Source organism: Notechis scutatus, chromosome 16 (genome assembly GCF_049901735.1).
Source record: "Notechis scutatus isolate UNSWTSFEM ecotype Mainland chromosome 16, rNotScu1.2, whole genome shotgun sequence".
Lineage (NCBI taxonomy): Eukaryota > Metazoa > Chordata > Lepidosauria > Squamata > Elapidae > Notechis > Notechis scutatus.
This window is the reverse complement of record NC_142024.1, coordinates 4178942-4194289: the sequence shown is the minus strand read 5'-3', so window position 1 is coordinate 4194289 and position 15348 is coordinate 4178942. Positions and strand designations below refer to the sequence as shown.

Genomic DNA, 15348 nt, shown 5'->3' with positions numbered 1-15348 from the left:
AAATGTATATTAATTATAAATATTTGCACAAGATATATGTGGGTACCCAGTCGACACGCTGTTGAATCGAAAGATGGACTTGTTGTAAAATAAAATAAAAAAGGGGGGGGGGGAGAGGAACATTGGGAGGCCCAATCGTGGCCGTAAGTCAAGGACTACCCGGATTCCATTTAAAAGAAAAAGAAAGAAAAAGAAAGAAATCCCCAAAGAGAGGGAAACAAGAGGTGGGCCCACCGCTTGGGTTGAGCCTAAAGAGGAGCTGGCGATTTACACCAGCATAAGCAACAACACGCCGAAGAACGGGGCTACAGGTGGTCCTCGACTTACAACAGTTCACTTAGTGACGGTTCCAAGTTACAACAGCCCTGAAAAAAAGTGGATTTTTTTTTCTTTTTTGCTGCACACTTTAGGACCCATTGCTGCATCCCCAGGGTTCACGTGATTTGCATTCGGATGCTTGGCAGCCGGCTCACATTTATTTATGACCGTTGCAATGTCCTGTGTGTGTGTGTGTGTGTGTGTGTGTGTGAGAGAGAGAGAGAGAGAGAGAGAGAGAGAGAGAGACGGATGGATGTGTCATCCTGATTTATTTAAAGTAATAACAATGGGCTATGAGTTTGTGGGGGGTGGGAAATGTCTAATGAAGCAGGGAGTAATTAAATAAATAAAGGACCTTATAAATAAGATACTGTCCCCACCTTAGAACAGTTGGCAGCCTCTTAATGTCTGTCTCTAATTGCATTTTGCTTATGGCACATTAAGGCCAACTCCTTGTGGCCATTCAAACCTCATTCACTCTTTGCTTGATGAACTCAATGGGTAAAGCAATGCCTGGAATTTCTGTGGAAAGGAAACTCGTAATAAATGGGGCTGTGCTTCCAATAATTGAGACTTTCAATGTGAACAAATATTTTTTTGTAGCGCGGGGTTGAACTTACGGGGGTCCTTGGTGGTCTTTTGAGCGTGGTGGCTTGCTTCCAGACGTCTCGTGACCGAACTAGATAATGTCATCAATACTAGAAGGGAGTGAAGTTTGCAGAGTTGGAGAAAGAGGAGGAGGACTGTAGGGTCCTTGATGCACTCTGAGCTCATTTGTTTTCTTGCAGACATTTCATTACCCAGCAAGGTTACATCATCAGCGCTAAAAGGGAGGAGAGGGTTGGTCTCTCCTTATATACAAGTAGCTTGATCTGTCTGTGTTAATGGGAGGGCAAGCCACTTGTATATAATTTTGCTCACAGGGCAAACTATATTTGGTATTTATATTTATATATAAACAGCGAACCTTTCTACCTTCTAGCACTGATGACGCTACCTAGTTCGGTAATGAAACGTCTGCAAGAAAACCACCAAGCTCAGAGAGCACCAGGGACCCCAGAAACAGGAAAATGTTGGCTATGGAGGTGAATTGTTGGGCAGTGACCAAGTTGAGCATGTTCGCAGCGATACCGTTATTTCTGACTGTCGGCTCAGTATCCCGGAGCGTGGAAATTGGGGTAACAAAGTAGCTTTGAGGCATCTCATCTAATCCCCTTTTCTTGGACTCTTTTGCAAGCGTCCTACCATCCCCACCACAATCCAGAAGCTGGTTTTGCCTGCAGGTCTGTACAGATCCTCCAGGTGCTTTTTCACCTCTGTGCTTCTTTGTTTTTTTCTTCCGAAAGGCGTTTCGCTTCTCATCCAAGAAGCTTCTTCAGCTCTGACTGAACGGTGGGGAATAACATAAAAGGATTTATATTTCTTGCAGACAGCTGGTCGTTTGCATCCTTTTAGAGGGTCCCTGAGGCCACTTGTAGGGAAAATAGGAGAAGGAAAGAATATCAGTTATCTTCACTCCCTTGAGTTATTTATAAAAAATAAAAAGGAGGGATTTTTTAAAAAATTGAAAATAAATAAAAATAAATAAAGACTTACCTTGAACCTGGCACTGTCCTGAATCCTCTTCTTCTTCCTCCTCCACTCTCTTCACTTGGGAGGTTTATCTCTTGGTTCCTGTAGCCTGCAAATTTATTTTCCCTCTGGAAATCCCTTCCTACCCCCACCCTGTTCCAAGGGTGTTCATCCCAAATTGTGCAGCTAAATGTCTGCAGAGATTCTCAGTCCTCCACATCATTGTTGTCCCAAAAGTGCTTTTTTTGCAGGAGGCGCAATTGGACTCCCTTGTTTTTTTCTTTCAAAGGCGTTTCGCTTCTCCTCCAGTTTCGCCTGCCTTTCGATCCCAGGGTTCCTGTTCACCGGGCTGGCTCTTTGATTCCCCTCTTCCTCAGGTTCGAAAGACCCCTGCGCGGAGGTGGTCTGCAGCTTCGGCAGCACCTGCGTACGATCCACGGACGGGCAGTCGGCCAAATGTATCTGCATGTCCTTTTGTGGCGGCCTCCCCGAAAACACCGTGTGCGGCAGCGACGGCAAGGACTACCGCAGCGAGTGCCACCTGAACCGACACGCCTGCGACAAGCAGGAGAACATCTTCAAGAAGTTTGATGGGCCGTGCGGTAAGAAAAGGGTCTTGGGGCAGGGGCTCCGGTTTCGGTGGGGGTTTTCCCGCAGACCTTTCGTCACCCATCCGGGTAACTTGGTCAGTGTACGGGGGAGTGTCCAAGTCTATTCATCATGGGACGCGGTGGCTCAGGGGCTTAAGACGCTGAGCTTGTCGATCAGAAAGGTCGGCAGTTTGTGCGGTTCGAATCCCTAGCGCCCACGGAATGGAGCGAGCTCCCGTTGACTTGGGCCAGCTTCTGCCAACCTAGCGGTTCGAAAGCACGTAAAAAAAAAATGCAAGAAGAAAAATAGGGACCCCTTTGGTGGGAAAGGAAGAGCGTTCCGTGCGCCTTCAAAGGCAGTTAGTCCTGCCGGCCACATGACCACGGAGACGTCTTCGGACAGCGCTGGCTCTTCCTTCCTTCCTCTTTCCTTTCCTTCTTTCCTTCCTTCTGTCTGTCTTCCTTCTTTCTTTCCTTCCTCCCTCTTTTCTCCACCCCTTCCTCTTCCCTTTCCTTCCTTCCTCTTTCCTTCTCTGTCCCTTCTTTCTTTCCTTCCTCCCTCCTCCCTCCCTTTCTCCTTCCTCTCTCCTCCTTCCTTCTTCCTTCCTCATTCCTTCTTTCTGTCTTTCCTTCTTTCTTTCCTTCCTTATTCCCTCCCTCCCTTTCTCCTTCCTCTCTCCTCCTCTTCCCCTTCTTTCCTTCCTTCCTTCCTTTTCCTTCTTTCTGTCTTCATTATTTCTGTCTTCTTATTCTTTCCCTTTCTCTCCCTCCCTCCCTCCCTTTTTCCTTCCTTCCTTTCTTTCTTCATTATTTCTGTCTTCATCTTCCCCCCTTCCTTCCTTCCCTTCCTTCCTTCCTTCCTTCCTTCCTTCCTTCCTTCCTTCCTTCCTTCCTTCCTTCCTTCCTTCCTTCCTTCCTCTTTCCTTATTTCTGTCTTCCTTCTTTCATTGTTTCTGCCTTCCTTCCTTCCTTCCATCCATCCTTCTGCAAAATCCCCCCCTGGAATCCGAGCACAGGCCACTGATCTTGCTCTTCGCGTTCTCTGCAGGGTTAAGGTGTGAGACACACGCACACGCACACACACGCACACACACACACACACACACACACTTCTCCCGTCTCCATGGCGACATATTAATCTATTGTCCCCCTTGGTCTGATCCAGAGAGTTAGCTGTTCCACAGCACCGCGTGGTGCTGCATTTAAGAGGGGTGGGTGGGGGGAACCCCCAAATGTGCATTTTCGCATTTGGGTTATTAAGGGAGCCTGAAGCCTGCCGGGGTGTTGAAAAACGCCCCTGTGGAGATGCTGAGAAGGGGATTAGCCAGCTCCTGTATCTGGATGATCTGCAGCTGGCCGTCTTTGGCTTTCTGATAAGTCCATCCAAGCCCTGCAACGGAGGTGATCTGCTTCAAGCCCAAGATCCAAGGGTTTTAAATCCTAGCTGGTCCCTTTTCATCCCTGCTCGCTCGCACTCGCTTGCTCACAAGGAACTCTCTTGGCCCTCGGCCTCAATCCGTGCAGGGAGTTCTCGACTTTACGGCCACCGCTGCAAAACCCAAAACGTCCGTTGCTAAGCGAGGTGTTTCTTAAGTGGCCCGCTCCACGGCCGCCCTTGCCCGCAGTTGTTAAGCCGAATCGCTGGCGTTGTTAAGCGAATCCAACTTCCCGGACTGGCTTCGCTTGTCGGAAGCTGGCTGGGAAGGTTACAAATGGCGAAACACATTGACCACCCTCCTCCTCCTCTTCTTTCCTCCTCCTCCTTCCTTATTCCTCCTCCTCCTCCTCCTCCTCCTCCTCCTCCTCCTCCTCCTCCTCCTCCTCCTCCTCCTTCTTCTTGTTCCTCCTCCTCCTCCTTCCTTATTCTTCCTCCTTCTTCCTCCTCCTTCCTTCTTCTTCCTCTTCTTCTTCCTCCTCATCTTCTTCCTCCTCCTTCTTCCTCTGCTTCTTCTCCTCCTCCTTCCTCTTTTTCTTCCTCTTCTTCTCCTCTTCTTCCTCTTCCTCCCTTCTTCTTCTCCTCCTCTTCTTCTTCTCCTCCTCCTCCTCCGTCCTCTTCCTCCTCTCCTCCTCCTCTTTCCTTTCCCCTCCTCCTCCTCCTGATGTCGTAAATACATTTTACAACCCAAATTTGCATCCGGACTTCAACTCCCAGAATTCTCAGCCAGGACCCACTCCTGGTTGAGGAATTGTAGGCCCGGAAGGCGAGCCATCAGGAAAATCGCCAAGGTTGGGAGGGAGCCGTTTGCATGGGATGCAAAAATTGGTGGGTCTGTTGTGTTTTTCCAAATGGCCCTTCTTATTTCTCTCCCACCCCCCCACCCCCCCGCAGATCCTTGCAAAAACACTCACAACGACATGAATAGAGTTTGCCGGGTCAACCCTCGCTCGCGACGGGCCGAGCTGTTGCCCAGGCCGGAAAGCTGCCCCTTAAAAAAAGAGCCAGTGTGTGGGGACGACGGGGTGACCTACGAGAACGAGTGTGTCTTGCATAGGACGGGGGCCATCCGGGGCATCGAGATCCAGAAGTTGCGTTCGGGACAGTGCCAGGTGCAAGGTAAGTCTTTATTTATTTTTATTTATTTTCAATTTTTTTAAAAAAATCCCTCCTTTTTATTTTTTTATAAATAACTAAAGGGAGTGAAGAGAACTGATATTCTTTCCTTCTCCTATTTTCCCTACAATAACCACCATGTGAGGTGGGGACTGGCTCAAAGTCACCCAGTCAGCTTAAGGTGGGACTAGAACTCCCTGTCTCCTGGTGATTGGCTCAAAGTCACCCAGTCAGCTTTTGTGCCTAAGGTGGGACTAGAACTCCCTGTCTCCTGGTGATTGGCTCAAAGTCACCCAGTCAGCTTAAGGTGGGACCATAACCCGTCAGCGGTGGGACCATAACTCCTGTCTCTGGTGATTGGCTCAAAGTCACCCAGCCAGCTGTGCAAGGTGGACTAGAACCCTGTCTCCTGGTGATTGGCTCAGTCACCCAGTCCGGTGGGACCATAACCCTGTCTCCTGGTGATTGGTCAAAGTCACCAGTCAGTCTAGAACCCTGTCTCTGGTGATTGGCCAGTCAGCTGGTGGGACCATAACTCCCTGTCTCCTGGTGATTGGCTCAAAGTCACCCAGCCAGCTTTCGTGCCTAAGGTGGGACTAGAACTCCCTGTCTCCTGGTGATTGGCTCAACCCAGTCAGTCCACCCAGCCACCCAGCAGCTTTTGTGCCTAAGGTGGGACTAGAACTCCCTGTCTCCTGGTGATTGGCTCAGTCACCCAGTCAGCTTAAGGTGGGACCATAACTCCCTGTCTCCTGGTGATTGGCTCAAAGTCACCCAGCCAGCTTTTGTGCCTAAGGTGGGACTAGAACTCCCTGTCTCCTGGTGATTGATGAAGTCACCCAGCCAGTTTTCATGCCTAAAGTGGGACTAGAACTCCCAATCTCCTAGTGATTGATCCAAAGTCACCAGCCAGCTTTCATACCTAGGGTGGGACTAGAATTAATCACCTCCTGGTGATTAGCCCAAAGTCACCCGGCTGACTTTCATGTCTAAGGTGGAACTAGAACTCCCTTTAGCCTAGTTTTCCCCTCCCTCCCTCTCTCTCCCTCTCCCTCCTTCCCCTCCCTCCCCTCCCCTCTCACCTGCCTTTTTGGGACCGCTGAGACTGACACACCCTTCTCCCCTTGGCATCTCCAGACAGATGCCGGGAGGAGTGCCGTTTCAACGCCGTGTGCCTGATCCGCCGGGGCCTCGCCCGCTGCTCCTGCGAACGGATCATCTGTGATGGCGCCTACCAGCCTCTCTGCGGCAGGGACAGCCGGACCTACTTCAATGACTGTGAGCGCCAGAAGGCGGAGTGCCAGCAGAAGGCTGCCATTCCAGTCAAGCACCATGGACCTTGTGGTAAGTGAGGCCAGACGGGCCCCAAAACTCACCCATTTCTCTGCCTTTGCCCAGTGGGCGCAGCCGTAAGAGGTAAGTCTGACCCTTCAGGATGAAACGCAGCCCCTCTTGATCTCTTCCTTCCTTCGTTCCCTGCTCTCCTCCTGTGGCCTCTTGTCTCTGTTTGTCATCCTTTTGTCCTTACGGGGAATTTCGGATAAGAGTGTTCAGTCCTGTCCATCCTCCATCTTTTCATCTCTCCATCTCTTTCTCTCTCGTTCCTGTCTTACCTGCTTGCTGATTCCTTTCTCGGCTTGGGCCTCACACGCTCCCTCTGGCACCATCAAGGTTGGGTTCCTTAACACACCTTTCCATTCTCCAAACCTTTCTTAGTTTGCAGGGCTCAACCAGTGGTGGAATTCAAAAATATTTTACTACAGGTTTTGTGGCGCGCGCGGGCGGAGTGTTCTAAAACGGGCAATTTTAAGCACGAAAACTTAACCGTCAGCGCTGGTGAGTAAAACAGCTGAGCTGCAGCGATCTGCTCTGCCTTGCCTACCAGCTGAGCTACGAACAAAGGAAATATAGGACAGGAAAAGGGCAGAGGCGGGTGGGTGGGGCCAACTGCTGACCGGCGCTACGAGATCACTAGAACCAGTGCGAACCGGCGGCATACCACTGCTGGGCTGAACCTCAGTGGCGTTTTTTCTTCCTGGGCTTCAGTCTGTGGAGGTCAGAAGTGGAGGCACGCAAAGCAGGTCGCGCTTCCCCTGAAGAGCTCAGAACAGGCAGCTCGTTCTCCCAAACACAGGAGAAGGAAACAAAGAGGATATCCAGGTGGTTCAATTTGTCCTGTTTATTTTATGCCACTTTCCTGTTCACTTTTGCCTCCTTCCTTCCTTCCTTCCTTCCTTCCTTCCTTCCTTCCTTCCTTCCTTCCTTCCTTCCTTCCTTCCTTCCTTCCTGTGTTTTCTTCCTTCCTTCCTTCCTTCCTTCCTTCCTTCCTTCCTTCCTTCCTTCCTTCCTTCCTTCCTGTGTTTTCTTCTTCCTTCCTTTTCCTTCCTTCCTTCCTTCCTTCCTTCCTTCCTTCCTTCCTTCCTTGTTCCTTCCTGTGTTAGAATGCAGTATTGCAAGCTAATTCTGCCCACTGCCAGCAGTTTGATCCTGACCAACTGGCTCAAGGTTGATTATTCAGCTTTCCGTTCTTCCGAGGTGGCTCGAAAGAGGACCCCGATTGTTGAGGGCAATAGGCTGACTCTGTAAACCGCTTAGAGAGGGATGTAAAAGCACGGTGAAACGGTATACAAACCTAAGAGCTGTTGCTATTAATAGCCACAGTGATTCACTTAGCAATGGCGTCAAGAAAAGTCGCAAGACGAGGCAAAGTTCACTCAACAAAGTGTTTTGTTTAGCAGCAGATACATTGGGCTCCAATAAGTTATGGCAACGTGTGTGTCTCAAGGAAATTCCATGCAGAGAATCAACTGCCGAAGAGGCTTTCGTTTAATACGGGCTTGATTCGCAATCATGTCAAAAGAAGAGTTAGTAATTTCATTTCTACGACATGCAAATTTGATTCCTTGTTAACCCTGGACAGGTTTGCCTGCTGGGGGAAATGCGCCTTCAGTCCGTGGTTTCTGTGTATGATGCGACCCTCAAAACAAGTTAAATCAGTAACTGAATTAAATGCACTAGCTAAACCAGGGTAATTCGTTTTTTCCACCTCCTCTGAAAATTCACAGGGGGAAAGATATGATACTATCTTTCTCAGGAGCAGGCAGGAAAAAAAGAAAGAAAGATAAAAAGTCTTGTTTTTCTGGCTGGCTTTAAACAAAAACAAAAAAACAAACCACTGGGTGTGAAAGGAAGAAGAAAATTAATCTCCCCTGTCTGGTGTGCAGAAGCAAAGTGGATTACATATCACACCTCACACACACACACACACACACACACACATCGAAAACAGTCAAACATTTGCATTGAGGCAAATAATTCTCCGCTAATTTTTCCGCCACAATACATCTTTTCATCTTCAAATCGCCCCGAGATTCTTCGATAGGAAATGTAAAATAATCACGGGTTTGATTTAAAGAGCGGTTGTTCGCCCAAGTGTTTATATTACAGAAGTGCTTTTTTTCCCTCTCCTCTCACTTTTTGTTCTGCCTTGTTGGCAGTTCCCAAATGCTAGTTTTGGAGAGAGAGAAAAAACTGATTTTAAACCTGCCCCTTCCCCGGGCAAAATGGCAATTCCCTCTGCGTGGAATTGACAGAAATTCAGCTGAAGAAAAGCTGGACTCTCCCTTTTTTTTTAAAAAAAAATTCTCTTCCAGGGGAACTTAAAATTGGGGTGTGTGCCTGGAAACTTGGGGTTAGCAGTCCATAGCTATGTCTGTCTCTCTTTCCCCCCGCCTCCCTCCTCCTTTCTTTCTCTCCTCCCTCTCTCCTTCCTCTTTCTCTCTTTCTTTCTGTTGTCTTGTGTCTTCTAGTGTTTCCTGTCCGGAGAAAGGAAGTGCGCCTGTCCAGTTCTTCAGCTCCCTCTACCAGGAGAATTCTGCTGCGAGGTTCGCTGCTTTTCTCTCCTGCACTCGTTTTTCGCTTCCTCTTGGCATCGCTTGTTTCCCTGCATTTTGCAGAGGGGGAGGGGGGCGGAGAGGGTGGAAATCCTCTTGCTTTGAAAGCCTTTTGGCGCATCTTTCCCTTGCCCGTCGATGCCCGGATGGCACGAGAGAGCTGGTGGCCGGCATTTTCTTCCCCTTTGTAGGGAATCGCCAAAGCTGCACCCTTCTCCCGAAGGTGCCCAATGCATTCCCACGACATTTTGAACAGGGGTGAGCTTCAAAAAAAAATTTAGCAACCGTTTCTCTGCATGGTTGCTGGGTGGGCGTGGCCATGATGGGTGTGGCCTAGTCGGCCTCCTGCAACACGGCAGGGGGGCGTTTTCACTCTCCCCGGGGCTCCAGAGTCTTTCCTTCAGGCTCCAGGAGAGCAAAAATGGCCTCCCCCAGACTCCGGAGGCTCCGTGGAACTTCTGAACTTCCAGGAGGGCAGTTTTCCACCCTTCCAGGACTCCGGAAGCTTTCTCCAAGCCTCCAGGAGGGTGAAAATGGTCTCCCCCGGGCTCTGGAGATCTGGAACTTCTGGAACATCCGGGAAGCCCATTTTTCACCCTCCCCAAGCCTCCACGCGGGCCCTGCCCTTACCTGGGATCCAAAACGTGCCATGTGGAGACTCGGGAGGGGAGGAATGGGCAGGACCAGCCAGTCGTTCTAATTTTTAAAAAATTAACTTCCGGTTCGTGCGAACCAGTGTGAACCGCTAACATCTCACCCCTGCATTTTTGAGCCTGGGGACCGTCTTAGCGCGTCTTCTGGGCTTGGGTGGTCCCACGCTTAACAAGCAGGATGATATGAACTGGCACTGCCAGAGGGGGGAATAAAACCATCCCAAGGCTAAGCCCAGTCTAAGGAAGTTGGGGACACGTCCCTGTACGTCTTTCACCGCCCTGATCAAGCCCGTTGCATGAAGAGAGCTAGTCTTCGGGTTACAACCCCAGTTGAGCCCAACATTTCCGTTGCCAAGTGAAACGTCGGTTCGGCGAGTTGGCCCCATACGGCGACCTTCCTCGCCCCGTGGGTGAAAGGGAATCGTTGCCCTTGTTCAAAGTTAGGGACGTGAATCCAGATCTCCCCCCCCCATTTGAGTGTGCTCGTCAAAGCGGATCGCACGACTCCAGGATACGGTGACTGTCATAAATGGGAAGCAGTTGGCGAGCGCCTTGACCGTGGATCGTGTGATCGTGAGGATGTTGCAGTGGTCATAGGTGTGAGAAACGGTCCTTCAGTCCCTTTTTTTCAGTGCCATTGTAACTTGGAACAGTCACTAAATGAACTGTTGTAAGTCGGGGACTACCTGTAACATTCATTTCGTTCCACGGTTTCTTCTCTTGCCTACAAGTGCTTTGGTAAATAAGAAGAGAGTGTTTCAAGCTATTCTCCAAAGCACCTGAACGCAGGACAAGAAGCAACGGATGGAAACCAATCAAGGAGAGAAGCAACCTAGAAATTAAGGAGAACCTTCTTGCCAGGGAGGACAATTAACCAGTGGAACAACTTGCCACCAGAAGTTGTGGGTGCTCCATCACTGGAGGTTTTTAAGAAGAGATTAGAGAGCCATTTTTCTGGAATGATATAGGGCAGTAGTGGCTAACCTTTTGGGGCTTCTGTGCCAAAAATTGTGTGCGTGCTTTCACGCTCATGTGCCAGTACCCAGAAGGCAATGCGCCCCCCCCTCACGCTCCCTACGCATGCGCATGCAATCCCCACCCGCCACCCCCTTACCTGCACTGCCCCTCATAGCTGATTTTTGGCCAGTTTGAGTCCTTTTTCTGCCTCCCACAGGCTTCAAGGACGGCTTCTGCAGGCTTCTGCAGGCCGAAAACTAGGCCCCGTTTCGTCACTTCCAGTATTTCCGGGAAAAAGGAAGTGATGAAACGGGCTTCATTTTCGGCCTGAAAAGCCTACAGAAGCCTTCCTGAAGCCTCTGGGAGGCCGAAAATCAGCTGTGAGCCGCGTGCATGCCCAGTGAGATAAGTTTGCCTGCAGCTGGTCGGCTGTGATTAAATCCCACAGAAAAGCTGCTAGCCCAGGAGCTAAGAAAAGTTAGCATGGCTTGCCATCTCCCTGATGGGCTTGCTTTCTACCTGCAGGGAAGTGGCTAGCAGGGGGGCCTGTTTCCCTTCCGTGACAATCTATCAAAGTTTGAGAGCCTCGGCTTCACAGTCCTGTCCGCCCCTTTGGGCTGGGGGTCTTATTTTTAAGATTGGTTTTGTTTGCACGCACCGCGACGGACCATCGCAAGAAAATTGGGAACTTTAGAACGAACGATGGCTGCTGCTTCCTGGTCACTGCGTTTGGTCATCCTGTCTCCGTGTTTTCCTCACCTTCCTCTTCCTCTCTTGCTTCCTTCTCTCCCTCCCTCTGTGAAATGCTCCCTCCCAGCCTGCTTTCCGCATCCTTCCTTTGAGCAACTTGGCATTGCGTTGCACCGAGATCTGCAGGCCAAATGATCGCAGACTTTCACTCCCCACTCCTCAATTTCCTCCTACCCCCACCTCCCCTTGCATACTTTTGTTCTTCCCACCTCCTGGGTATATGAAGGGCCCTGTCCTGAGCCAATTAAGGAGAGAGGGAGGAAGAGAGAGAGAAAAATACAGAGAAAGAGAAATACAGAGACAGAGACAGAGAGGGAGGGAGAGAGAGAGAAATACACAGAGAGAGAGAGAGAGAGAGAGAGATCATCAATAAATAAACCTCCTTTTTCACCCAGAGTCGCTAAAAGGTTGAGGAATTCTAAGTTTATATACCTATAGCGGTGCAAATCTTTTTCTCATCGGGACTGGAAGCAGATTGTGCTTTGGTGGGCTCTAAAATCCTGAGAACTAAAGCTGGTTGCTCTGATGTGTTGACTACATCAAATCAAAGTCCTTATACAAAATGCATAAGCCTACCCCCAAGATGGAGCAATAGTTATTTCAGGGACCCAGGAATAAATGTTGGTGCCTACTAGGTAGTTCTAAATCATACTTGCTGCTGTGCTGGAGAGCAATAATTAATATTTGTAGAGGAAAAAAAGGAAAAATAACATGATTGATACAAATGGGATCTAGTTTGGTCTAATGGTTAAAGACCTTGAGTTCCAGTCCCTTCTTAGGTTTGAAAGCTGCCTGGGCCAATCACCAGGAGATGGTGACTTCTAATCCTGCCGTAAGCATGAAAGCAGGTTGGAAGACTTTAGGCCAATCACCAAGAGACGGTGATTTCTAGTCCTGCCGTAAGCATGAAAGGCGGCTGGGTCACCTTGGGCCAGTCATCCTCTCTCCACCTGGCCGGAGTCAGCACACAACTCCCAGATGGCCCCTGGCCCCACATCTGTGTCAGATGCAAATCCTTCGTTGGAGTCCTCCCCAGACTCCCTGACCGGTCCTCGTTCTTCACCACTGTCCAAATTCCGCTGCCGTCTGCTCTGGCTGTCGTCGAACCACCACAGTCAGGGAAATGCCAGGGGGATTCCCTTGCCTTGAGACTTGTGTCTTGCCTGGTTTGGGTAACAGAGCGACCTGCTAAGTTCCTGATCCTTCCGCCCAAATGGTTGCGGAGAGAGATGGACGTTCAAGCCTCACTAACCATTCGACCTGCTTTCCTGCTCTTCCGATTCAGATCTGGCCAAGCCGAGCCCCTGCCTGAGCGTCGAGTGCCAGTTTGGGGCCACCTGCGTGGTGAAGAACCAGGAGGCCATTTGCGAGTGCCAACAAGTGTGCCAGAGCGTCTACGATCCGGTCTGCGGCAGCGACAACCTCACCTACAGCAACCCTTGCGAGCTGGACGCCATGGCGTGTGCCCTCCGGAAGGAGATCCGCATGAAACACAAGGGCCCTTGCGGTGAGCCGTTAGATCCCCCTGCTGCCTGAAATAGAAGAGAAAAATAGGAAAAGAATGGAAAATTAGGAAAGAAGGAACAATTATCCTTGGGGGAGGGCTCTGAAAAGCGACACCCCAGCTTTTAGCCTAATTTCACATTCTTACTTCTGAGAGATTTAGAAGGGAAACACAGTGACATTCCAAACTCGGTTAAAGATTCAGATAGGCTGCTCCTATTGTTGGAAGCTCTGCTATCTGAGTGGGATCAGAAGAGTGATAAGTGAAGGAAGCCCAACCAGGGCAAAATTGGTGGTGTTGTGGCCTGTTGGCCGCCGGCCTCTCCAGCAGCCACATCAGAGGAGGAGGCGGCGTGGGAGTCAGGGTCGGGCATCAAGGCAACCTGGGAGCTCCGGCGGGGAAGAGGGAATGGAGTTGGCAGGGAGGGGGAGGGGGAAAGAGAGAGAGAGACATGGCGCCTGGGCTGTCCGTCAGCCCTCAGACGGAGAGTCCACAGCCCCCAGGTCTGGAGGTGGCCGATGAGGAAGAGAAGGAACAGCCGGGTCCAGTGCCTGATGCGTGGATGCACAGAAGGCAGAGGAGAGGAGAGCAGTGGAAATCTATGGGCTGGTCCTTGGGACGAAAGAAGCACCGCTGCTTGCGAAGCCCCACCCTAGTTCCAGGGATAAAAGGCAGGGGGTGGAGATGGATAGATGCGCAGAGCTGCCAGAAGAAGGGAACAGTTAAGGAACAAGAATCGACTTGGCGCTAAAGACTCAGGTGGATGGTGAATGGCCCCTCCCATAAGGAATAAAGAGGAGCAAAAGGGGAGTGGGGTTTGCAGGAGACAATTAGTTCGTTTAATTAGTCTGAAGATCTGTTCCTGACTTCTTGCCAAGTCATTGCTGCTACAGCGTGGCGTTTGGAAGCTATCGGCCCGGCAACTCTCCCAGCCGGATAAAGGTCTGTAGTTGTGAAATCTCATGAAAGACTGTTTGCCGGGACTTTTCTGGAGAGGAAATTCACTTTAACCTTAAATAAAAGGGGTTTTTTATCGGGACGAGGAGTCTCTTTCACGATCTCGGGAAGCCTCGGTCAGAACAGAGAGGTTCATTTCAATTTCTTGTTCTTATGCCTGCTCAGAGGAGAATGTGGGGACTTCCCTCCCAAAAAGGTGGGTTGATTTGGCATGTGCCCCCCCCCACTCCTCCCCTTCCTGCTGCTGAGCTGTCTTGAGGACTGGAAACCTGACACTTCCTTCAGGGCGGCTGAGGCTTAATTCTCCAGGGGCTTCTTCTGCATGTTCGAAAGAAGGCCAGAGTGGATGATTTGATGCTGCCTTGGAGGGGGGAAGGAATTACAGCTCAACGGAAGCGCACCGCTCTCCAGGCTTGTCAAGTCAGACAATCTGGTACATGGGAACTGGGAATTTCTTCCCCAGCGAGACTTTGGGCTTTTTTTTTTTTTTTTGTAAAACAATAAATAAATAACAATCCAAGCACGTAGCGCCTGTCAGAGGGGAACTTAGCTGTGCTTGCTTTTAGCAGGTTGCCGAAGGGTTTTTTTCAAAACTCTTTTTGCCTAACGCTCGGCTGTGCTTTCAAATTGCTGGGATTTATTTTTAGTGTGTTTTGTTTGTGGTTTTTACTCTGATCATTTTATTGCACTTCATACTTCTGTTGCTGTTGTTATGAATTGCCTTGGGACCTGGGATTGACAGATTGAACAGGAGAGAAACTCTTTTCGCTCTCCCGTCCTGTATGGTAATTTAAAAAAAATCTTCTTCGCCCCTCCTTTCCTTCCTTCCTTCCTTTCTTCCTCCCTCCCTCTTTCTTTCTCTCTTTCTTTCATCTTTCTTTCTACTTCCCTCCCTAACTCTTTCTTTCTGCATTTCTTTCTTTCTATATCTTTCTTTCTCCTTCCCTCCCTCCCTCCTTTCTTTTTTTCTTTCTTCCTCTCTCTCCTTTTTCCCTCCCTCCCTCTTTCTTTCTTTCTTTCTTTATCTTTCCTCCCTCCCTCTTTCTTTTTTTCTTCCTCTTTCCTCCCTCCCTCCTTCCTTTCTTTTTTTCTTTCTCTCTTCCTCCCTCTTTCTTCCCTTCCTCCATCTTCTTTCTTTCCCTCTTTCCTTCCTGCCTCCCGCTTTCTTTCTTCTTTCTTTCTTCCTCTCTTTCCTCCCTCCCTCCTTCCTTTCTTTTTTATATCTTTCTTTCTCCCTCCCTCTTTCTTTTTCTCTCTCTTTCCTTCCTCCCTTCCTCTCTTTCTTTCTCTTTCCTCCCTCTTTCTTTCTCCTTCCCTCCCTCCCTCCCTCCCTTCCTGCCTCCCTCCTTTCTTTCTTTCTTTCTTTCTTTCTTTCTTTCTTTCTTTCTTTCTTTCTTTCTTTCTTTCTTTCTTTCTTTCTTTCTTTCTTTCTTTCTTTCTTTCTTTCTTTCTTTCTTCCTCTCTTTACTCCCTCCCTCCTTTCTTTTTCTCTCTTTCCTTCCTCCCTTCCTCTCTTTCTTTCTCTCTTTCCTCTCTCCCTCTTTCTCCTTCCCTCCCTCCCTCCCTCCCTCCCTCCCTCCCTCCTCTCTCTCTCTCTCTCTCT

General features: G+C 49.6%; 1 protein-coding gene across 1 annotated transcript in view; it reads left to right on the top strand.

Annotated features, from left to right (window-relative positions):
* The window catches only part of AGRN (agrin), a 183832-nt gene that overhangs the window by 112099 nt on the left and 56385 nt on the right, over positions 1–15348 (top strand). The window contains exons 5-8 of the mRNA XM_087944607.1: positions 2268–2492; positions 4810–5034; positions 6169–6375; positions 12570–12791. Of these exons, the coding sequence (XP_087800733.1) occupies positions 2268–2492; positions 4810–5034; positions 6169–6375; positions 12570–12791 (879 nt within the window). The remainder of the gene's footprint in view (positions 1–2267; positions 2493–4809; positions 5035–6168; positions 6376–12569; positions 12792–15348) is intronic.